Source organism: Arvicanthis niloticus, chromosome 2 (assembly GCF_011762505.2).
Source record: "Arvicanthis niloticus isolate mArvNil1 chromosome 2, mArvNil1.pat.X, whole genome shotgun sequence".
NCBI classification, from domain to species: domain Eukaryota; kingdom Metazoa; phylum Chordata; class Mammalia; order Rodentia; family Muridae; genus Arvicanthis; species Arvicanthis niloticus.
This window is the reverse complement of record NC_047659.1, coordinates 89,506,726-89,532,181: the sequence shown is the minus strand read 5'-3', so window position 1 is coordinate 89,532,181 and position 25,456 is coordinate 89,506,726. Positions and strand designations below refer to the sequence as shown.

Here is a 25,456-nt window from a genome sequence, read left to right as displayed (position 1 = left end):
AGTGATACCCCAGAGGTAATGGTGAGGAAGCCAGCCAAACGGCCAGGCTGGACAGTGGCGCCACGTTGTATGGGCTTGCAGTTGGTAAGAAACATCTGAAGGAGTTGAGGTTAACTGTCGGGCCCAGTTTCCAGGATCAATCTTTTTTTTTTTTTTTTTTTTTTTCCATCTTGCGTGAGTTAGTTTAAAATCCCTGGAATGTGTGGACCACCTATGGACAATGAGCCTGGGACACCAGGGTTGAACTATGCAAGCAGCATGATTTTAGAAACCTCTTTATTAGATTAATATTCTTTTTCTGATATTTCCCTCTTTTTTCTTGAAGAGGTAGAGATGTATGCTATAGGTAAATATCGCTGGGCTCTGAGCTCTCACTCAGCAGAAGGTACTATTTAAATGACCTGGGAAGTCTGAGACTTAGTCCTGGGACACCGATGCTCATTTCACATTTATCAGTTTTCATCAGTTTTCATGAGGGGAGTGTTGCCTGGTAGCTAAGTGTTCTCACTGGGAAGTCAGACAAATTTGGGTGGAGCTTGCTGTTTTGCTTACTAGTTAGAACACTTTGGATATGCAAATTTGCCTCAGCTTCCAAAAGGGACGATGAGGAGGACCACAGTGCTGGGCTAAGGTGTGTGTGAATGAAGCACTCTGCATTGTGCCTGTCAGGCAAGCCTACACATGACAGTTGCTGTTATTGTTATCCTTAGTTGTCAGCTAAACCCAGAGGGACAAAACTTAAGTCCTTAATTTTAAATAAGCTATCACCAGTTACCGTCTTCCCACAAACATTTTTATGTGAATCAAGAAACCAACAGGGGGGTGGGGAAAGGCACACCTGTGGATCCTGAACACCTGCTTGGGTTGTTGTGTGTTGGATCCTCTGGGTGGCTCAGGATGTATGGTTTTCTACTGTGGTTCACTGGTGCATGCCTGCGATGTCAGTTAACCAGGGTCACAGTTTAGAATAGTGTCACAGTCTCTACTCTTTATTTTGTATGTTTGGATATAGGCAGTCTAGCAGAGTGTTGAGGCCCGTACTGCCCAGCTTGGCGGCCACTGTGTTGCAGACCATTCTGCCTCATGCTTGGGGGCCAAAATGTCGTGGCCCGCTCTGCTGCTCCGGTTCGCAGGTCAGGGCCTAGCAAGAGACGTGAAGAATGGAGACAAGACAGGGTGTGTAGTCAAGTCTCTCTTGTTTACTGTCTCTCTTACTGTCTCTCCTCTTATTGTCTCTCCTTTTCTCTTATTGTCTCTCTTATTGTCTCTCTCATTGTGTGGAAGTCCAGGGTATTTATACACTTTGTCACGTGCCTTGTAGGCATGTGGATACAACGTGCCTTGCAGATGTGGATACCACGTGCGCCTTGCAGGCATGTATGGCGTGGATAGCACGTGCACCGCATGCCTTGTAGGCGTGAATACCACGTGTGCCTTGCAGCTGTGGGCACTAAACAGCAAAACAAGCTATGTGGGATAAATAAGATGTTTATCAGAGTGTGCTCAGCTGTTGTAGGCTGTTGAAAAACAAGTCTCATGTCAGGGTATATGGCTCAAGATGGCTGCAAAGCTGATAGCCGCTTTCTGCTACAACAGCAGAGTGAAAGAGAGACAGCTTGGGACTTGAAATCACAAGAGAAGCACTTCTGTGCTCAGTACTGTAAGTTATGCTCTGGAAGGGTCTAGTCATGCCACTGGACACTTCAGTGTCTGCCTCTCTGTGATTAGACATTCATATGAAAGGACACTCAGTGTTCACAAAGTTGGGACTCAGTATTAATTCCGTAGGTGTCACTGTTGGCTGTAAGTATTGGTTGAATGAATAAAAAGTAAAATCAAAACAAAACTTTGCTGTTTTTTTTTTTTTTTATTAAACTTCAAATCCATTTCTACCTTCAACACAATGCAGATGATCCCAAATTAGAAGAGATGGATGCTGTGCTTCAGAATGCTATTCGTAAGATGCACAGACTTGACAAGATACTGGCCCAAAAACAATGTAGAGAAAAGGAAGTTAAAAAGCGAGGTCTAGAAATGAGAATTAAGCTGTGGGAAAAGCTCAAGGTAAGAACTTTCAAGAGTCAGTTTCCTCTAATGAGAAGAAAGGCATGGCCCATGGGAGTGTTAATGTGTGTGTGTGTGTGTGTGTGTGTGTGTGTGTGTGTTTTCTGGAACCAGGGAGGATGATTGCTCTGTGACATTCCAGTCTTTGGGCCCTGCTCTGGTGTGTTCATTACCCATGGTACCAGCAAACCTAGTGTCAGACTGGCCTCCCTCCATCTCTGACTAGGAATGGTTAGGATGGTTACTTTTATCAAAGATGTCTGCCTGCTCTTTTTTCTTTGAGCTTCTAGTTTGAAGATAAGCATACACAAAACACTTTGTTGGTTTGTTGTTGATTAAATAAACTTTGGGACAAACAAGTTGTGGACTCGGTACTTCATGTGCTACTCAGATTCTCCTGAGAAGAGGCTTAAGCCTGAGCCACGCTCCATCTGCCTCCGTGTCGCCACATTTCTGCGCCTCATTCCCTTGGCTGTCACTGGCCTCCTATTCTCCCTGGTATTGAGAGGTTGACGTTTGGGTTGGAGAGATGGCTCAGCCGTTAAAGGCTAGGCTCACAACCAAAAATATAAGAGAGGTTGACGTTCAATAAGTGTTGGCACTGTCTCTTAGAGCCACTGACATTGTGATTCATTCCTTAAAGCAGAGCAGCTGAGTGAGGGACCCCGAAGTAACTCACAGGCTGATTCCCACAGTCATCCCTAGTCACTGACTGACTGTGGGGGCAATTTCCTAGGCAGTAACACAAGTTAAGAATGAAGTGAGCAGGGATTCATTTGTCTGGACTTCCTAGAAAGACTGACGGGGCAAATAGAAAACTGCAGCCAAATTTAAACAAGACGATGAGTTTACATAATTAGCAGAAAAAGTGAGTCTGTTTTCTGCTGAAACATGAAGCAAGTTTTAATTTATGCTGAAATAAAAGTTACAAATAGAAGCATAATAAAATATGAGGCCAACATTGAAATTTCAATTTAATGGGGGTACCTGTGGATAACTCAATATATACATACATGTATATAACTCATTATATAAACACACATATACATATATGAATTGCCTATAGATAACTCTGTCTCTACTTTAACTAATGTATATGTAAATTTTTTCCATTTTGAGAAACAGGAAATATTAACGGATTTCCTAGTTAAAGGAATGCAAATGGCCGAACCTTCCTGCGAGTACATAGACAATTGAGAATGGGATTGGACTAAGAACCAGGAGGTGTATTTCCTTTCCTTTTTATATTTAAACTTAAACTGTTCTTCCCTTAGTCTGCAAAAAACTCTGAAGACTTGGAAAACAACAAGGAGTTGGGAAACACAAAAAAGTTTTTGTGCTTGACTTCAAAATCTGCAGAGACAGCAGCTGGTGAGTAGAGGGAGGGGGGGCCTTGTGCTCTCACCCCAGCTCGGCCTGAGTTGTCCTTTTCCATGTGGGTGTGACCCTCTGAAGAGCTAATGACTGATGTTAGGTGGGACTAGAAGGAAGCATCTGAGTGTAGGTCTGTTTAGTGTTTTAAGGGCCGTGTCTATCTACAGGGGAGAAAGGGCAGAGGAAACCAGAGACAGGCCCCAGATGTCTTTACACTCATTTCCTGTCCCTCCTTGAGTCAAGATGCTATTCATGCCCTTGGCCTCTGCCTGCCATTGTCCTGTGCAACTCCTTTGTAAAAGTGTGTTGCTGATTTGCCGGTTTCTTGTGATCTCACCGTCCTACCTTTAGAGAGCAGCTAACTTTGCTTCTTCCTTTCTTTGCTTTTTGTTGTCTTCCTCCACCCTTTCCTCCCTTACTTCACTGTAGGATAGTTTCAGAATCTCTTTCCATACATCACAGAGGTGATATTCCAGTTTTGTGTGAACAGGATGCTCTAAAAGAGCCTCTGAGTTCTCTGAGAATGTTGGCTTTCTTTTGTCCTCTACAAAGGGCATATTCAACATTTTAGAACCCCAAACGCTGCTGGATTCAGATTCAGCATGGGTCTGAGTGGAGGTGTGGTTTGAGGGACAGCACTTCTTTACATGGGTTCCTTTCTGGGCCCAGCACTGAGAGCTCAGAACCTTGGGCAATTAGGGTTTACAGTGCATCAAAGTTTTCTCCTAGAGGCTGGGTGTTCCCCGTGTGTTACCCCTTCTGTATTGAAGGACTAATTTGTAAGTAGACTTTTCAGGTCTGTATGTTTTTTAATGAAAATGATAAGACACATACTGGAAAAAAGCCTATTAAATAAAAGTTTCTGGCAAAAGATAGTAGCCATATGCAGAAGAATGAGGTTACATCCATCTCTCTCACCCCACACAAAGATCAATTCAAAGCAGAGCAGAGATATTAATTTAAAACCCCAAACACTGAAAATGTTAGGGACAGCACATTATAATATAGGTTTAGGAAGTAATGTTCTAAATTGAACCCCAGTAGTACAGAAAATAGTTCCAAGAATTGACAAATGGAATTTTGAGGAGTTAAAACAGTTGATGGACCAACAGGAAGGCTCAACAGGGAAAGACACTTGCATCCAACAACTCAGTTCAACCTCTAGAGCCCACAGCGTGGAAGGAGAATGACTCCTGCAAGCTGCCCTCTGCCCTCCACACCACAGACACATGTATGCACAAGAAAATATATATGTATGTATAAATTAAAATGTTTCATCACAACAAAAGAAACTACAAATTAAACAGATAGCCATCAGAATGGGAGACACATTTTTTTTTTTTTTTACTAGAACAGACAGTTTTCAAAAAGAGAATTACAAATGACCAGTAAATATTTTTAAAAAGCGTTTGACCTTCTTCATCATCAAAGAAACACACACTAAAACTGTTTAGGTATTCTATCTCCCCCAAGTCAGACTGGCTGTTTTCAAGAAAACAAATGACAGCAAATGCTGGTGAGCTTGTGGAGAAAAACAGCACTCTTCCTCACTGTTGGTTGGAGTATAAACTGGTGAAGACATGTTGGAAATCAGTGTGGAAATTCCACAAAAACGAAAACTAGAATTCTACCGTCCAGCAACACCACTTCCAGACATCTACCCCAAAGACTCCGTAGCCTACCAGAGACATGCTTGCACATGTGTGTTTGCTGCGGCTCTGGTCACAACAGCTAGGGCATGGAATCAGGTGGAGGTAGCCCGGCCTCAGAAAGACAGAGTACATGCTCTTGTTCATATGACGACCCTAGGTTTTCATTTTTGTATATGTGTGTTTATGTGGGAGCGAGTGTGTGCAGAGATCAGGGAACTAGAAAAAGACCCAAAAGAAGAGAAAAGCAGCTTTGAAGGAGGCAGCTGGTGAGGGTGATAGAACATAGAACAGCAAAGCAGGCAAAGCCTATGGAGCATTCTTCATAGGGATTTCCTGCTTCCTAACTTGGGTCAAATTGGCATAAAAACTAACTGGTGCGCTTACACCTACCCACAGATCTTTAAATAAATAAAGGATGTCTGTAAGTGTCATTAGGAAAATAGGGACCAAGTACCAAGTATTTAGGGACCAAATGCCAAGTATTTGTACACTGTCCGCTAGGTGGCAGCATCTAGTTGCAGCCCATTTTTAAAGGCACAACACTCTTAGCCTGGAGCCTAGTTTGTCTGGAACTTAAAATTACACAGTACAGTTAGTCCCTCATGATTCACAGACGTCTTCCCCGAGTGACAGTTCCTCAGAGGAGACTCCGCCTGCTTCTTTTGCCGCTGCCTCCCTTTTCTTCTCTATGAGTCTAGTCTTTAGCATTTATCTTTTAGGCCACACAGTTTCAGTCTCTTTATCCTGCCTTCTTGCTATCCTTATGTCCTATGGTGTAATTGTATTAGTTATCTGTTGCTGTGTAACAAATTCTATCAGAAACTGGTATATTTAAAAAAAAGCATGTCTACTCTTAGAATTTAAGCCATTTTGGAGGAGTGTGGCTGGGTGGTTCTGACTTGATTTCCTCACGACTGTAACTTGATGGTTAGTGTTTCTCACTTTTGGCAGGGCCTCTTAAGTTTCTTACTACCTGTGTTCCACTGTAGGATTCTTACATGTCCTTAAAACATGGCTGCTTGTGTCCCTTAACATGGGCAGTAAGTAATCAATAATTGGGTTATTTTTAACCCAATTATTTATTATTATGTTTCCTTGATTACTAGACAATATTAACAAGAATACAGTGTTTTCTATACTATTGCTCATATATCAGGGAATTTTGGCAGGTTTCACATATTTATTAGTTATCCATTGGTTTTATATAGCTCTTTGCTGTCACTACCTCAGTTGGTGACCATGCCAACATATTTTCACAGGTTCTAAATGAAATGGAGAAAAGAGTAACTTTTTATAAATTTATGATTAACTAGATTTCAATGTATAATTTTACCTGATTACATAGTGGATTATCATGTTATTCATTCTGATTATCTTTATTTGTGTGGCTTGGCTCTTGTTAATTGTGAACATGTGAACCAGGAAACAGTGTTAATGTTTGTGTCTTCTTCAATAATTGCTCCCATTCTCAACACTATAGACTTACTGCTGATGGTTATTCAGTTCATTTCAATAGCTATTTAAATTATTATAGATTTCTTTCTTGATAAAATTAGTGTTTTTAAATTAATAGATTTAAATAATGAATCTATCTTTTGTTCCTAGGTCAACTCTCCTTGGTAATGGAAGATTATTCTTTTAATTGGTACTGATTTGAATGGCTGAATTTATTCAGAAGTTTTATTTCTATAAAGCAGGATTAGAGGCAGAGAGATGGCTCAGTGGTAAAGGTGCCTGCTGATAAGCCCAACAAACTGAGTTTCATCCCCAGAACTACAAGGTTGAAGGAGAGAACCGGCTCCTTCAAGTTGTCCTCTGACCTCCACATGTGTGCTGTGGCACAAGCTTGCCCCTCCCCCCCCATATATATCTGCACACATGAATAAATAAATTAATCAAAATGCAGCAGGATTAGGTTTTGTGTATGTGTGTGTGTGTACATGTGTGAACATTTGTATGTGCATACATGGATGTTGTAGTGTGGGTGGGGTAGGAGTGGGAATAGTGGGTGGAAAACCAGCTGGCTCAAGTTGTCTCTTGGAGGCCGTTCTCTGACTTCCCAGCTTCTTTCATGTCCACTGGCCTTCATTCTGGAGTCAGTTTGGGCAGGATTCCCTCACTCTAGAGTTAAAGTCTCTACATACACCATTAAAAATAATCCACTAATATAGCATCTCAAATTAATATTTTAATAGTAACTTTCCATATTGTATGTATTCTTGCTATGTCTAATTTTCTGGTTTTCTCTACTTGAAAAAAAAAATAAAAAGGAAATTAAGATAAAAGTAAGCAGTCTGGAGAGATTGCTCAGTGGTTAAGAGCACTGACTGCTCTTCCAGAGGTCCTGAGTTCAATTCCCAGCAACCACATGGCAGTTCACAATCATCTGTAATGGGATCCAATGCCCTCTTCTGGTGTGTCTGAATACAGCTACAGTGAATTCATATACATAAAATAAATAAAATAATTCTTTAAAAAAAATAAAGAAACTGTTTCTCGAAACAAACAAACAAACAAACAAACAATCAAACAAAGTAACTAAACTAAAACAAAACAAAACCAAACAAAAAAACAAACAAAAAAGAAAAAAGTAAGCTTTTTAATTTTAGCCCAACTCCAAATTCACAGAAAAGTTACAAGGACAATACAGAGATTTTTTTTTTCCTGTACACACTACAACATCAGGAGTACCTTTCATGTCTATGGTATGTTTGCAGTGAACCAGTATCAACATGGTCTTATTGATCAAAACCCAACTTTATTCATGTTTCTTTAATTTTTATCGAATGTTTTTTTCCTGTCCCAGGATCCCATGCAGGACACTACATTACGTTAGTGTCTCCGTAGTCTGGTCTTAGCTGGGATGCTTCTCATACTCTCCTTGTTTGTAATGGTCTTGGGAGGTTTGAGGCACACTGGTCTGGCGTTTTGTAGTGTGTCCACTGGTTGGAATTGCTTTCATGATTTTCCCATGATTAGACTGAACTGCACACTCCGGGGAGGAGGAGGACAGAGCTGCAGTGCCATTTTCTTTACACCACAGTGGTGGCAAGCATACTGCCCTGTTGCTGTTAGTACCCTCCCCAGCCGAGGAAGTGTCTGTCAGAGATTCCTACTGGACAGTCACTCCATTTCCCTCTCTTCCAACCGTGACCTTTATGAGGAAGTGGTTGTGTACGGTCTCTGTTTGAGGAGTGGGGAGCCATGCTTTGCTTCACTGAAAGCAGAATGTGGGCTTACATTATTCCCATTGATTCTGCAGGGGAGAATCTTCTCTCTTACTCATCTCTGTCAGTATTAGATTGGTATTAGTGGGTATTAATTTTATACTTTGAGTTAGAGTTCAATACTACTTATTGTATTGGCTGCATTTTCCTGTTTGGCCGTTAGAAGGTCTCTTGGTTGGTACCTGAATATCTTTGATCCATTTCTGTCACTGTGGGATTTGTTTTACCTCGCTTGCATCTTCTCTTTTTTGCTTCTGACTCTTCTGTATTTCCCACCTGAGTCTTGGGATCAGCCATGTCTCTGAGGGGCCCAGTTCCTGGTTGCTGGACAGTGATCTTAGACATCAGGACCTGGATGCTAGGTACAGTTTCCTCTGGGAAAGGAAATGTATGTGCATATACGCACCCATTATGTACATGTCTATAAGTGTGCCTGTATGTAACCGTCCCTGTTTGAGCTAAAGCTGAGTTCACACGAAGTCCTCTGTCTGGCTGTACTTCATCACCACCTGGACCATTATGGCCCAACCCTCTTGCTTATCTGTAACTTTCTATCCCAACAGTGAGAAACTTGTTCCCACTCTCTGCTGTTTCTTTACTTAGTTGCGCAGTTGCATGGTATACAAACAATATTGTTAGCCGGTGGAGAACACTTTGATCACCTAGAATATAGTTCTGATGTTTAGTTTCTGTCTCCTTTAGTCCTATAGCTTCATTTGTCAGAGAGTGTTACGGTTAAGTGGCACTTTTCATATGTTTCTTTTGAATGAGGTTCTTCTATACATTTCAGCTGTCTTGCCACATTTCTGCATTCAGCATGTGTGATTTTCTTTCTTCATGCTCTGATGGTAAATGCTTTTAAGAAAGACATAGTGCTGTACATTCACAATTACAGCATTACATTGAATAGTTTCACTGCTTTAAAAGAACCCTTCGTGAGTTGAAATCCTCACTTAACTCTCCTTCCCTTTCCAATCTTCTAGCTTCCACTCAGTGTTACTTTCTTCATAGTTTTCAAGAATGTTGTATGATTGGAATCCCACCCCGCCCCCCACTGCCTCACAAAAAGCCTCTCCAGACTATATTCTTTCACTTAGAAGTATGTGCCTGTGCCCTTTCTGACATGGTAGCTAACTTTTTTGTTTGCTATAAATAATATTTTATTCTATTGGTTACTACCTGTTCTAGTTGCATTTTTGTTGCTGTGATAAAATAACCCAACAAAAATCAGTTTAGAGGAGAAAGAACATTTGTAGTTCATAATTCCTGGTTACAGTCCATCACTGTGAGGAAGTTACAAGGGCAGAAGCTTGAGATGGGTGGTCACATCACACCCACAGTCAAGAGAGAAGTGCTTGCATGAGCCCTCTTGTTTACTTGTGCTTAGGTTGAATTCTCTACTCCTAGACAGTTCAGGACCCCCTGAGTTGGGAATGGTGCCTCCCACAGTGGACTGGGTCTTAAATCAATTAACTTAAGGCAGTCTACTACAGACTTGCCCAAAGGCCAATCTCATGTAGAAAACCATTTCTGGGACTCTCTTCCCAGGTGATTCTAGGTTGCGTCAAGTTGACAATGAAAGCTAACCATAATTTGTTTTTCAGGGCTGCCAACCTTATTTATTTATTTATTTATTTATTTATTTAGAGATAGAGACTCTGACTGGGACCTGAGTCTTAATGATTCAGCAAGTCTGATTGGCCAGTGAGACTCATGGCTCTTTCTGTCTCTGTCTTCTCCAAAGCTGGGTTTACAAATATGCACCACCACATTCAACTTTTTTGCATGGGTTCTAGAGATTGAACTGAGGTGCTACGGTTGTGCAGTGGGTACTCTACCAACTGAGCTGTCTTTCCAGTCCCAAAATGTTTAATTTTAATGAACAATTTATTATTTCTAATTTCATGAATAGTGTATGATCTGTTTTTGTTTTGTATTGTTTTGTTTTGAGATACAGTCTCATGGTATAGTTCTAGTCGGTCTGGAACTCACTATGCAGGCTTGGTTGTCCTCTAACTCAGAGATTCATCTGGCTCTGCCTCCTAAGTGGTAGGATTAAAGATGTTTTAAAACAAAAGATTTCTGTGGCATAAACTGGCAGATTCAACATGTCATGTTAATGCTCAGAGAAGATTTATTTTGGAGATTGTCTTAGTTAGGTTCTATTGCTGTGGGAGAACACTATGACCAAAAGCAGCTTGGGGAGGAAAGGGTTTATTTCAATTACACTTTTAGGTACAGTCCCATCACCAAGGGAAGTCGGGGCAGGAACTCAAGCAGGGACAGAACCATGAGGCAGGAGCTGATGCAGAGGCCACAGAGGAGTGCTGCTTACTGGCTTGCTCCTCCTGGATTTTTCAGGCTGCCTTCTTATAGACCCCAAGACCACATGTTTAGGACTGGTACCACTCATTATGGTCTGGACCTTTCCACATACTTGTCTATAAGCAAATCTTAGGGAGACATTTTCTTGAGAGTTTGTCTTCTCAAATGACTCTAGCTTGTGTCAAGTTAACATAAAACTAGTCAGAACAAAGTTATACAGTAATTAAATTAGCTGATATGAAACATAAAAAAATCACCATGAAACAAAAATGCAATGCCCTATTTACTTCGTGAAGCTGAGCTCAAGAGAAGAAACTGTAAGAGAACACCAACTTCTATGAGTTTCCCAAATGTACTCTCTCTCTTTTCAATAAAAAAGTAAGTGTGTGTGTGTGTGTGTGTGTGTGTGTGTGTGTGTATGTGTGTGTGTGTGTGTGTATGCACTCATTCGCTTAGGTGTGAGAAGGTCAGAGGACTTTGTGGAGTCAGTTCTCTTTTACTTGGAGCTCAGATCGTCAGGCTTGCTCAAGTGCCTTCGCCCCCCCAGAGCCATCTTGCAGATCTTGTCTTTTTTTTTTTTTTTTTTTTTTTTTTTTTTTTTTTTGACAGAGTTCCATGTAGCCTAGACTGGCCTTGATCTTGCTGTGTCTCAGAGGATGACCTTGAACTCAATCTCCTGGGCCTCTTACCTTCTCTTCCTATGGCTAGAGTTGCAGGTATTTGCCACCATGCCTTCCTCAAAGACATTTTGTTAATGGCTGACTATACATTTAAAATCTTCAGCTTCGAGGCCTTAAATAAGGGAATGCATAATTCTGTTGCTGACTGTGCATATTGTCTGTATCACAAGCACGGGGATCTGTGTAGGTCATCTCTAGAGAGAGGTGATGTTCTAGTGTACTCTCATGCATCTAGGGAAGTGCTGTGTGGCTGTCTTCAGCAGTTCATCTCTGTGGTGCATGTGAAGATTGCCTGATTGCTATTTAAACATAGGAACACTGACGTATTTTTCCTTTAACAGCTCCTGTGTATGGAGGGGATTGAGGGATAATAGAATGAGGTACTCAATTCTCTCTCTTCCTTCAATGTCGATAACTTTATTTTGTGGAGATTGAACAAGTGTTTTTTTGTTTGTTTGTTTTGTTTTTGTATCAGTAAAGCCGTTTCACTGTGAGTTCGAAGACGTCCTTTTCTCAGTGTTTCATACTCAGATTCCTCCAGAAACTTACGAAAATCACATGGAGAAGGGTATGTTTAACTTGTGTGACTATACAGATTGCCACAAGGGGGCGCTGGCTATACAGAAATAGTCATGGATTGGAGGGGGGCTTGGTATAATTTAATCAGTTAAGAAGTAATAACTAGAGTTCAAAGTGAGGCAGAAGGGCTGAGCATGTAGCTCAATGCCAAAGAACATGCCTAGCACAAGACAGACGTGGCACACAATCCTTTGTGAGTTGGTCCATGCTGAAGTTACTTTTTGAAGCTTCATTATTGCATTCTATTTCTGGATCTTTGAAAATTTGCATAATAGTTCTGAAAAAGTAGGCTGCATACTCCCTGTTCCTCTGGCTCCTAGGTGCAGGTGTTGTCTCCTGGATGGATCATTTGGGGCTGGGCACCCACCTTTATTTATCCTCAGTGTTTTAGCTGGTTGAGAGAGAGGGAGAAGTAGTTTTCTTCAGGGAAGAGCCCCCAATTGGTTATCCAATACCAAGTGATCAGCCCTGAAACCACATCATACAAGTAACTTTATGTAGACTGACAGGTTGCATGTATACATTTATGATTAATATCTTTCAATAATTAAAGGAAAAGAGGCCATGATTTGAGAGAGGGAGCAAGCAAGGCAAGTACCTCATTAGCAGGGGAGGCTAGAGGTAGGAAAAAGAAGGGTGAACTGATGTAATTATACTTTAATTAAAATGATTTTAAAAAGTAGGCTGCAACTGATAGAAATGTGGGTTATGGAGAATGGGGAGAAAATAAATCTAAGCCAAACAAAAAGTTAAAACTACTTTTCTGGGTCTAGAATTTAAAAATTATTCCTTTTATATGTGTTTCTAAAGCATATTTTAATGTATTTTTAAGGCAGATTTTTAGTATGATTCGGAATTGTAATTGTGAGCTTACTTTGAACTTTTTCAATACTAGATTTTACCTGTGATGTGGAGAAAAGTGAGCCATTGATCAAAACAGAAAAACAACCATTTGCAAATACAGAAGCGATTGAGCCTAGGAGTGAACACAGCCAGGATTTCATTAGGCAGAACACTGAACACAGCCAGGATTTTATTAAGAGAAACATTGAGGTGGGTATCTCATGATTCAAGAAACAGAATGTGGGAGAAAGCCAGTGGCAGAAAGAGTCATAGTAATTTACTTACTGTCTCTCTGGGTCTGAGTGTGGATAGCGTGTGTGCATGTGTGTGTGTGTGTGGGGGGGGGTGCACATGCCTGTGTTTGCGGAGGCCAGAGGAGGAGGTAGGCTGTCTTCGTCTCCCATTCTCTGCCTCATTTCCTTGAGACAGCGTCTCTCACTGGACCTGGAGTGAGCCTGGTGACTACCAAGCCCAGCAGTCCTCCTGTCTCTGCCCCTGACTTGACATTTGACATTCTAGGTGCCCACCTAGTTTTTTACATGGGTCTTGGGAATTTGAACTCAGGTTTGCATGGCAAGTGCTCCTACCCTCTGAGACATGTCAGCCATTCGGGATCTTCAAATAGACATTTTATCAAGATGAATGTGTGCATAATTGGTTTAGCATATGTAAACAAAAGAAAAGCTTTTTGAAATAACCTGTGTCTTCACTGCTTTCTCGTCGAATTATATCACACCACCCATCTTGCCCTGCCCAGCCTCCTCCTATCCTAGTTCATGTCTTTCAAATTTGCTGGCTGCAACTAGAATTTATTTTATCACTCCCTGAAATGGAAAACAGCTTTGATCAGTACTTCCCCTCCAGATCCAGATTTTAACTTGTACACCAGTAAAGTCTGTGTGTTTATTTACTGAGTCATTTTTATTATAAGACTGATTGTGTAGCTACTGTGTTTAGGACTTAGGAAAATGCTCCTGGCAGGACAGCCAGGTTGGCTTGGAGAAACCAGCTGGTAGTCTGCCCTCCCTGCTCCTCCCAGTGCTTGGTCACTGCCCTTGAGTGGGTCCTTGATTCAGGGGCTCAGCCTTGTTACACCACAGGTCAGGCAACCTGATTTGGTTTGTCTTTAAAGGAGACACAGAGCAGTTAAGGGCACAGGGACTCCTGTATTGGCCTGGGATGCTAATTAATTAACCTCCGAGAACATCTGTGGGGTGGCTAGAAGCTCACACTGACTGCTTGGACAGCTGGTCACTGGGAAACCACATTGGCAAGTGTGAAGTATCAGCAACAGCGGAGTTGTGTTTCCTCAGTTCAGGCCAGAATCTGTTCTTGCAACTGGCATGCTGTACCCTGAGTCAGTCTGCCACCCCCAGGCTGGCCTCTCTCTGCCACTTTGAGTCTTCTGTGCCCTGTGTTTGCACTACCTCAGGGAACCTTCTCCAACTTCATCTGGCCCTGTCTCTCTGCTGGCCCATTGGATCTTGATGTACTGTTTTCTTTTCCAAGAACAACAGAGTTTTCTCTGAGCTCTTGCTCAGATTGTATGCACAATCCCTTCAATATAGTTTCTCCTTCTTTCTCTTTTATAACACCAATGGAATCTTTACTTAAATGCCTTATATGATATTCTAGAAATTAATTAATTTTTGAGATAAGGTCTTGTGGAGCTCACCCTGGCCTCCAACTTGGTGGGTAGTTGAGGATGACCTTGAACTTTGATACCCCCCACCTCCACTTCCCTAGTGTTGGGATTGTAGGTGTGGGCCATGATGCCCAGCTCTACAAGGTGCCAGAGATTGAACCAAGGGCTCCATGCATGTGAGGGAAGTCTGATTTGTATGACCAGCCCCAATATTCTAGAAATTTAAAAGCAGTTTTATTAAGTGAATGTGTGGTACCAGAAAAAGAGTCCAAAAGAGGCCTCTGTGTCCCAGCAAGTGTTTTTATGCTTCTACATCTGCATATTCATATCTTCTGTATCTATCCCTCTATATCTATTCATCTGTATCTCTATCATCTAAATCTATATATTTGGAGAGAAATTTGAAATCAGCTTTCACTTCAAAATGTTTAAATAAAAGTGACTTTTGAAATGGTTAATAAGAAGGCCTGCCTAGGCCAGTGAGATGAGTCAGTGAGTGAAGGGTGGGTCCACAAGCCTGAGTTCTATTCCTCGACCCATCTAGTAAAAGGAGAGAACTGACTCCTTCAAGATGACCTCTGATCTCCACACGTGTACTGTAGCCAACACATGTGTATGCGTGCATGCGTACATGCATGCACATGCACACACACACACACACACACACACACACACACAGAGAGAGAGAGAGAGAGAGAGAGAGAGAGAGAGAGAGAGAGAGAGAGAGAGACAGGGAGAGAGGGAGGGAGTGAGGAAGGAGAGAGACAGAGAGAGGAAGGGTTGCTTTTACTGGAAATATATTTGGAGAATGACTATAAAGGATTTATCATAAAATAAAACTACCTGGCAAATCAGAATGTCTAACCTTTCAAAGTTTAACTCAGCATATCTACTTTGTAGAATTCTCATTTTTTTTTTTACTGGACTACACTTTGCATTGTATGCTTAAATTTCTCACTAATACATCCTGTAGTTGGCCAAGCGTTCCAGAAGCCCGGTGGTTATGGTTGAAGACGAGAAGAAGAGGCTGGATGAGCTCCTGAAAGGCTGGGATGATACAGACTCAGGCTTGTCCAGTTCCGAGGTGTGCAAGCTCGATTGTCGATGACTTTCCCTTTCCTTACCTGGGCTGTCAACCTATTAGTGCAAGTGTATAGTCTTTCCAGTTAGAAGACATTCTCTGCATTAAAAATTCTAATGTTTTCAAATGTATTATTGGTCATTTCACTAAGTCTGTAAAGTGCTATCCTAGGCTTAGTTCCTGATGCCATATGAATGTGTTTCTCTATGCCCCATCTTCATCCATCTTGGCTTCACAGGATTTCAGTGCGGTTTTAGAATCCTATAGGATGCTATTCTATTCCTGCCCAGTCAGTCTTTACATCCAGTTCCCTGGAGACCTGGGAAGAGACTCTACTATAGGAGTAAATGCAAATATCTTTAGAGCTAGGCAGTGTTCCACAGAGTGCAGCGGCCGACTGTTCTTACAAGTTTTCCTGTTAATTGTGTAGGCATGTTTTTTCTCCCCACAAAGAAACATGCTCTTCCATGTTACCTGAAGCACTTGGCACTCTGGTCTGACTTTTATCTCCCTGGGCTGAGTAAGGCTATGATAGAACTGGTGCTTCTGGACCCTGCCCACATGCCCTTTTATCTGCTACCTGCTTGTGTGTCAGAGTGCTTGCAGCCAGCTGGAAGCCCAGGGCACACAGGTGCACAGGATAGCATTTGCTGGAGGTCCAAGGGCAGGGTATGTGTGGCAGGATGTACCAGGGAAACGCTAAGCTCCATGACTACCCTGGCTGCCAGGATCCTGCAAATTTTTGAGAGAAGCTAGAAAAATCAGATTTTTAAATGGGAAACATGTGTTTTAAATGTCAACAATTAGTTCCTTGAAAAAACTCTTTGTGGGCAAACATAATACACCTTCTTCCACTCCAAATTCAAAGCAAAAGCCAGAGCCTCACAGAATACAGCCTCTGAGGGTCCTGTGGGAGCTGGGTGTAGGGATGGAGGCAAGGGTGGCTGAGGCACACTGCAGAGCACCAAGAAATTCTGAGGTTACTTCAGCCTTGCTAACCGTGGTAATTGTCTTAATTTATTAACAAAAATCATGTAGCAGAATTAGACGCCCAGGTTTCATTTTTAGGTCTGTTACTAACCATGAAGCTGGGCCAGCCACCTTCTGTTGTTGGGCAGTCAGTACGTGTTTCCCCCCACCCCCGACAACTGTTCTTGCTATGTTTTGACAATGAAATTTTGTGATTAATATTGCTTTTGGCATACTAGCCTAGTTATTTATGTTTTATCCTCATACATTTTAAGCTTTAAAATATCAATTCAAACAATATTTTTGTTATTTTAAAGTATTTTTTGTTGTTGCTTGGAATGGCTATTGATAATATTTGGGACATTTCCTGACTTCAAGTTATGTATTTTAATGGTCATATTTGATCTCTTTTATCCATTCTTTTCCCCTCATGCTATTTGGGAATCCAGTTCTATTTATGACTTGATTTTGTTATTATCCCTCTACATTTTTTTTGTTTTTTGGTTTTTTGAGACAGGGTTTCTCTGTGTAGTCCTGGCTGTCCTGGGACTCACTCTGTAGACCAGGCTGGTCTCGAACTCAGAAATCCGCCTGCCTCTGCCTCCCAAGTGCTGGGATTAAAGGCGTGTGCCACCACTGCCCGGCTAGAAGCTCACATCTTGACCCGACTAGACCTTTGGTAGGAAAGTTGTTTGTTTTCTCTCCTTTTCTTTCCTCCTGGATATGTTGAAATTGTCTGAAATTTTAGTTTCAGAATGTTAAAAGTTTTTACCTTTAAAAAAGTGTCTTTCTTGTATTTTAAGAATTCCTTTTAAAAACTGTATGGACAGTGAATGTGTTGCAGTGTTGTGTGTGTATGTCATATGTGCAGTGAATGTGTGTGTACGTTGTGTGTGTGTGTGCAGTGAATGTGTGTGCATCATGTGTATGTGCAGTGAATGTGTGTGCATTGTGTGTATGTGCAGTGAATGTGTGTGCATCATGTGTATGTGCAATGAATATGTGTGTGCAACATGTGTATGTGCAGAGAATGTGTGTGTGCAACATGTGTATGTGCAGTGAATATGTGTGTGCATCATGTGTATGTGCAGAGAATGTGTGTGTGCAACATGTGTATGTGCAGTGAATATGTGTGTGCATCATGTGTATGTACAGTGAATGTGTGTGCATCATGTGTATGTACAGTGAATGTGTGTGCATCATGTGTATGTGCAATGAATATGTGTGTGCATCATGTGTATGTACAGTGAATGTGTGTGTGCATCATGTGTATGTGCAATGAATATGTGTGTGCATCATGTGTATGTGCAGAGAATGTGTGTGTGCATCATGTGTATGTGTACAGTGAATATGTGTGTGCATCATGTGTATGTGCAATGAATATGTGTGTGCATCATGTGTATGTGCAATGAATATGTGTGTGCATCATGTGTATGTGCAGAGAATGTGTGTGTGCATCATGTGTATGTGTACAGTGAATATGTGTGTGCATCATGTGTATGTGCAGTGAATATGTGTGTGCATCATGTGTATGTACAGTGAATGTGTGTGTGCATCATGTGTATGCACAGTGAAAATATGTGCATCATGTGTATGTGCAGTGAATGTGTGTGCATCATGTGTATGTGCAGTGAATGTATGTGCATCATGTGTATGTACAGTGAATGTGTGTGCACACTGTTGTGTGTGTGTACATCTGTTCACTGACGCCTCTGCTGCCCTCTTTTGTAGCAAGGTGGGTTTTACAGAGGTGCACAGATCACTCACTTCTATACCAGTGAGTGGATGAGCCTGGCTGCTGGTTACTAAGGTACCTGCTTGAACCCTAACTAGAAAGAAAGCTAGAAAGATCATCTCTGGTGTCTGTCTCAGGAAGGTGAGACTCGTGCAAACTAGAAAGTTAAAGTTTCCCACACAGACCAATGGTTTCTAGATGGTGCTGGAACAGCAGGCCAGACAATGCTACCTTCCATTTAATATAATATATGAAGTTTCTTGCTGCAGTTGCCTGGTGCCTGCACATCAATGTTTCTGTTGGGGTTCATCGATAGGCTCCAAACCTTAGCTTCATTAAAAACAATTTCACTCAGGTGAGAGTTTTAAATCAATTGCTGTGATTTGATTTTGTAATTTAAGTTTTCGTAATTATCTTTCATTTAGATCATTCAGTATTTATATCAATTTTATGTGGGCAAATAATAAACCAGTTTCTTATCTGTGACTAATTAGGAAATACTACTTCCCTTGTAGTTTTAAACTTTTGGACTTTTTACAACCATTTTATTTATTTATTTATTTATTTATTTATTTACTGTAAGCAGTGTTGCATGGTAATGAGCATTAGGTCAGTTTTCTGGTGTGGATATGTATGTGTGTGTGTGTGTGTGTGTGTGTGTATGTATGTATGTATGTATGTATGTATGTATGTATGTATATATGATGTATATGTGTATATACCCACAGAGGCCAAAAGATGGCATCGGCTGTCCTGGAGGCAGAGCTGCAGGGGGTGTGAGTTACCTGGTGTAGGTGCTGGGACCCACACCTGGTCATTTTGCAGAATAGCCCCAGCTCTTAACCACAGAGTCGTCTCAGCAGCCGCTGTGATTGGTGAGACTCAGTTACTTGGTCACAATAGCACACGTCTAGGTTATAATTGTTTCTATCTTAAGATAAGTGTAGTTCACTATACAGGAAGATTTTGGGCTAAACTTATTTGACCATGGAGACTAGTTTAGGTCAAATTATTTTGACTCATTGGGATAAAGTTTGAAAATACTATATTTATGATTGTTTAAAGCAGATTTCTTCTCAGCACGTGGAAGACTGATCATGTGAAAGAGAACCAGCTTATGAGGCTGTGGGACCCCACAGCAACACCAGCAGACACCTTGAGCAGGCTGGGAAGAGAATTAAACCATAACCCTCACACTTCAGGGGTGGTGTTTTGTAAGCCCTGGGCTCTGGTGGAGAGGTATAAACAGTATGTTTTGGTGTGAGTCTGTGGTGTGGGAATGACCTGCTCACCTTGGTTTTCTCTTAGGGCGATCAGTGTGGTTGGCTGCTTCCAGGAGAAGGCTATACCTTTGCAGCCACCGAGTCTCAGCAGCTTGCTGAGATTGACATAAAGCTTCAGGAACTCTCTGTGGACTTCCCCACCATCTTCAGCCTTGAAAGTCAGGGTGATACGGTATGTTTTATCCTTTCCTTTCCTTTCCTTTCCTTTCCTTTCCTTTCCTTTCCTTTCCTTTCCTTTCCTTTCCTTTCCTTTCCTTTCCTTCCCTCCCTCCCTCCCTCCTTCTTTCCTTCCTTCCTTCCTTCCTTCCTTCCTTCCTTCCTTCCTTCCTTCCTTTCTTCCTTCTTCCCTTCTTTTTCATTCAAATTGCAGACCCCCTCCTCCAAGTCCCCCCTCTCATTCTCTTCCTTCCTTTCTCCCTCCCCTTCCTTCTCTGGGGGTACCAGCTGGCCCAGGCATATCAAGTCACAGCAAGCCTAGGTGCATCCTCTCTCACCGAGGCCAGATAAGGTAGCCCAGCTAGGGGATAAGGATCTAGTGGCAGGCAACAGAGTCAGAAAAAGCCCTCCCCCCCCATTCCAATTGTTAGGAGACCCACATGAAGACCAAGCTGCACATCTGCTACAAATGTGTTGGGGACCTATGCATGTTCTTCGGTTGGTTCAGTTTCTGTGAGGCCCCATGGGCCCAGGTTAGTTGGCTCTGTAGGTCTTGTGGTATCCTTGACCCGTTCAGCTACCTCAGTCCTTCACCTGACTCTTCCACAAGACTCCCTGAGCTCTGCCTAATGTTTGGCTGTGACTTTCTGGATCTGTTTCCATCAGCTGCTGGATGAAGCCTCTCAGAAAACAGTTCCTGTCTGCAAGCATAGTGGAGTATCATTAATAGTGTCAGAGGTTGGTTCTCTCCAATGGGCTGGATCTGAAATTGGGCAGTCATTGGTCAGATGCATTTTTATCCCTGCATATTTTGTAGTCAGGACAAATTTTGGGTCAAAGGTTTGGGTTGGTGTCCTCCTTTCTTCACTGGAAGTCCCACCTGGCTACAGGAGATGGTGACTTCAGGCTCCGTATCCCACCTCCACACTCTGCTAGGAGTCTCAGCTAGGGTCACCCCTATCCCAGGACTCTGGCTTGCCCCAGAGATGCCCCCTCATGGATTTCCATCCTCTCTTCCAACCCTCCCCACCCCATCTGGTCCTCCTCTCTGCTCCCCTCCTCCTCCTGTCCAGTTCCCTCCATCCATCCACTTTCAGTGTCTGTTTTATTTCCCCTTCTGAGTGAGATTCAAGCACATTTTTTTCCTTTTGAGGAGGCGGGGGATTTGAGACAGGGTCTCTCTATTAGTTTGGGCTATCCTGGAACTCACTATGTAGGCCAGACTGGCCTTGAACTCACAGAGATCTTCCTGTCTGTGACTCCCAAGTGCTGGGATTAAAGGCACGCACCACCACACCTAGTCAAATGATGAGTATGCTTAACTCAGGAGCACGCTGACTGTTCAGGTTAATGCATGCAAGAGCTTCTGCACGTATGGTCTAATCCCAACCAAAGGGGTTTCTTCCCAGTCGCTCTTCTATGAGTACAACTGCAAAATTTTTACTTTTCTCAGCAGAGTGTATTTTCTTTTGGTTATTTCTACTTTCTCCCCATTTTTCTTTCAGTTGGGAATTTGCTGGGATGGAGCAATTAAGAAGCTACTTATTTTAATATTATCATATCTTTATGATTTAAGATAGTTCTTGATCATTATTAGAAAGAAGGAAGAGAATTAATAGTTTTCATTAGTCCTTAGCGGCCTCTCTTTTCTTTGTGCCTTTGGTATTAGATGTGAGCAGAGTCAGTCACTTGCCCCTCACTTGGTCATGATCTTCCCACTCCTTTAATAGCAAGGATGAAGGATTACTGTGGTGAAGTGTCTCTGGTGGCTTTGAAATGAGAGGGCTCCCTCCAAAGTTGTTTTACAGAGTGTGGAGTGTAGAGCACGGAGAGGGGCAGTGCCTCACACTGCAAGGCTCTGCCCTGCTCCTCTGCATTCCAGCTCCTGAGGGCTCCCATTGGGGGTTCGTGGTGGTGTGAAGAGAAAGTGTCTTGGTTTTGTGTGTGTGTGTGTGTGTGTGTGTGTGTGTGTGTGTGTGGTGTATGTGTGATTTTGCTATCTCTCTTCTAGCATTGTAAAAGTCTCACTAAACCAATTTTTATACAGTTATTGATGACTGTGGGTTTCTCCCCCATTTTTCAAAACATTTAAGTATCAGTAGTTTATAGTATGTCTATTCTAGAAGGCATTCATTGCTGATTGAAAGTCAGGGATCTGGACATGGACCAGTTTGAACTACCGCAGCCAAAGAAACCATCAGGATGGCTTGAAGAAACAGTTCAATGCCTGGCAGCACCTCTGGGAGCTAGCTCAGTTTCTGGAGGTTAGGCTTCTAAGGGCCAGGAGGAGGGCATTTCTAACCCTATGAGGTAGAAACACTGGAGGTGTTGGTCTCAGCATGAGCCTCTGGATTGGGGTCAGAGCTCATGGAAAGAGAAGACAGGAATACTTACTGTAATTGAATGCGCCCTGGGACTTTGACACAACCTACTAGAGTGTGTCTTGCTTTTTTTTTTTTTCTGAGTTCTGTTGCTCAATAAGAGGCAGTTAAGATGGCCAATAAAACTCTGTTCTTTTCCTGTTTCATCTAGTTTGATGGGGTTCTAGGAGAGCTGTGATCTAAAGCCTCAACAGTGTCCTAAAGAGAAGCCGCCCTCGGCATGGCTTGTCAGGCAGTCTTCTTGAACCAGGCTGAGAATTTAGAGATCTGTTCAGGCTTTAGAAGGTTAAGTAAAGTGAATCTTTGCTAGCTTTTGTTATCCTCATCTAAATCACAGTTTCTAGAGTCCACTTTATGGTTTAGATAAATTATTTGAAACCTAATGAGAAGGGAAAACCAATGTACAACTTTTCGCAGTCTGAGATCATGTGAAACAGCACTTTTTTTTTTTAATGAAGAAAATAGAAGAGATAACTTCACTTACAGTTCCCACCAAATGTGTGAACACATCAGGAACATAATAGTTGCTGAAAAGAAGTAATTAATGTTTTTATTCATGCAAAACAGCATATCATTTGGACTTGTATTTTCAGTTTCTTTTTGAAGCTTCAAGGCCAAACCAGCACTGTACTCTGAATTTTCAAGTAGAAGTGCAAACCTGGCAAATTATTTCATGGCAATTGGTTTTGGATTGTAACGTCTTCTGAATATGCACACTGAAAAGAATTCATAAATGTATTATCTTTGTGGAGTTGGTGAGTGAATGGGCTCAATCTGTTGTTGAGCACAAACACAGCATTTGAATTCATCTTATTTTCATTCTTCTGCGGACTATTAGCTCATCAGTTCTCTTCATGAACCTTTAAAAGAATGTTTTTAGAGTGGAATATAAATTCCTGCTTAGACAAACTCTCTCTCTCCTCCCCCCCCCCCCGTGTGTGTGTGTGTGTGTGTGTGTGTGTGTGTGTGTTCATGCAGGCCCTAGCAGAGGCCAGCAGAGGGTGTCGGAGCCTTGAGGCTGGAGTTGTAGGCAGCCGTGAGACACTGTGTGCTTCTCAAGAGCAGCAAGGACTTTTAACTGCTGTACCATCTCCCCAGGCTCTAAATTTCTACTTTCAAAATAATTCAACAAACAGTAATGAGGGTTTATTGTACATTAGGAGTTACAGGGTGTTTAAAGATAAGTCAGGCCATGGGTTATTTTGGAATACAAAAGCCTTTCTTCACATAACAGTCTTCAGACTGAGCAGGAGTATGTATGTATGTATATATGTATACGTATACATAACATATGTAACAAATAATAGAAAATAAGAAGAGGCCACGAGTTTGAAAGAGAGAAAGGAAGGATATGGATTTGGAGGGGGGAAAGGGAAGAGGAAAATGATTTAATTATATTATAACCTCAAAAATCAGAGGAAAAAAATGAAAAACGCCATTAAAACCCAGCAAAGTTATAATACTCATTTGCATCTAAGTATAAAGTTGTTTGTTTTTTAGAATCACTCCGGTGTATAAACATATTGACATTCAAATATCCAAAAGGAAAATATATTACCCTGTGTTTATCGAATACTATGAACAGTATATTACCGATTTTTAAATATTTGAATATAGTAGCTTTAAAATATGATATAAAAATTAAAAATATTTATGACAAAAAATATTTTGTCATAAATATTTTTAATTTTTATATGATATTTTATATGACAAAAATTAAAAATATTTATGACAAAAAATAGCTGGGGCAACACAGCAGTCCTTTAATAGACAAATGGATAAATAAAAATATAAAATTTTACTAGATGATAAAAAATACATAAGCTGTACATGTTACAACAGCAGCGTCATTTTGGGATAGTAATCATGGCTATAGTTGTAATAGTGGAAATACCCTAATATTTATTGTATCAATTGTTTGTTAACATCATTGTTCTTTGGGCGGACATGACTTTAACCCCAGTGGCTATTATTTTGGTAACTTATTCATCAGTATGGATATGTTGAGAGATTAGTGGCACTGGGAAGAGACAGGGTCTATCAGACAGCCATTTGTACTCTGTAGGTCCTTTGTGTATATAACATGGCTTCCAGAAGAACACTCTGGAATGAATGGGTCTCTGCATCTAAATCTGTTTCTTGTGCCCTGTGTTTGGCTCTTTTCCTTCTGCTTGTTTTGTCCTACACTAATGTATTAGTTATATCATATATCATATCATAATTCCTTAGACGCTTGTTTATTTTCTGAGAGATAGAAAGTGGGACCCAGATGGGAGGGGAGATGAGGAAGATCTGGCAGGACTAAAGGTTAAGAATCTCATCTCTAAAGGAAATGTTCCTAAATAAAAATGTAATTTCAGCTAGGAAAAGAAAAGCCTTGCATCATGTTTTAGCTCTGCCTCTTGTTCTCTGGTCTGGGGCATTGATCAGAGGTTCTGTGAAACCTCCATCTCACCATTTAGAAAATGCAAACAGTAGCTCCAGGATTGGTCAGGCCTATTCAAATGTCCTCCTCAAAAGCATGAGGACCTGAGATTGACTTCCAGAACCCACCTAAGAAAAGCCACGGGGGACTGCCACCACACAGCATGGGTGGAAACGGCAGCTGTGGAGACAGGTAAATTCCTAGGTGGGTTTCCTTAGGCTTACAAACTGTTTACAAATGTTTGCAGTCAACATTTAAAAGTAAATTCAAACAAAAATGCTGATATTTAGTTTTTCCTTGAAAAAACATCAGAAAATACAGCAAGCTGATTCCTCAGTGTTGGCTAGCAGACTGGATTAAGCTGGACAGCAGTTGTCTTCTCTGGTTCTCCACTTTCCTGTGTACTCACTATCCTGTATCATGTTGTCAAGAAAAATAGTTTTCTGGAAAAGTGAAGCCCAGGCTCCCTAATGTAGCTGCTGTGGTTTCTATGTGATGTTAAGTTGGTTGGCATGGAAACCTGTGATGCATGCTTTGAGGGTCTCTAGACATGATCACAGAGATTGCCAAAGCTCTTGTCATTTGGAGAAGAAAGGGAAGCAGCACACTTCTCCTTGACCTTAGGAGTTGGCTGGTTGTGACTATCCTTATATCAGTCACATGCCTGGTGCTAATTAACTATTGAAAAAGTTGAAGAGCAGCATTTGTCTTTTTCTCTATGAAAACAAAGCATGTAGGCACATGTAAAGCCAAGAAGGTTCTGTCCCTGCTGCTGCTGTAACAGAAGCATGTCGTGTGGCTGCACCTCTCATGGGCTTCTACCTCCATCCTATGGGAGCCAGAGAACCGACTGAAGCAGGTTTTGTTCGTAAGGTCTGTGGGTTAACTGTGCTTATCTGTGCTTATCTGTGCCCTGACTCAACAACAAGCCAGGGTGTTCTTCCTCCATATTGGAAATCACACTGTGAAGTTGCATGATGGCAGTTGTGTTTTGTGTTTTTCTCATTTGTAGATAGATTGTGTTTCAGCCTTCTCCA

At 41.6% G+C, this 25,456-nt stretch overlaps 1 protein-coding gene across 5 annotated transcripts in view; it reads left to right on the top strand.

Moving 5' to 3' along the window:
• Fsip1 (fibrous sheath interacting protein 1) overlaps nucleotides 1–25,456 on the top strand; it is a 139,888-nt gene that overhangs the window by 5,384 nt on the left and 109,048 nt on the right. For all 5 annotated transcript variants that reach the window (XM_034495497.2, XM_076929473.1, XM_076929474.1 and 2 more), the window contains 6 exons: nucleotides 1,910–2,064; nucleotides 3,339–3,435; nucleotides 11,798–11,890; nucleotides 12,797–12,954; nucleotides 15,363–15,473; nucleotides 19,483–19,629. In XM_034495497.2, coding sequence (XP_034351388.1) covers nucleotides 1,910–2,064; nucleotides 3,339–3,435; nucleotides 11,798–11,890; nucleotides 12,797–12,954; nucleotides 15,363–15,473; nucleotides 19,483–19,629 — 761 coding nt within the window. The remainder of the gene's footprint in view (nucleotides 1–1,909; nucleotides 2,065–3,338; nucleotides 3,436–11,797; nucleotides 11,891–12,796; nucleotides 12,955–15,362; nucleotides 15,474–19,482; nucleotides 19,630–25,456) is intronic.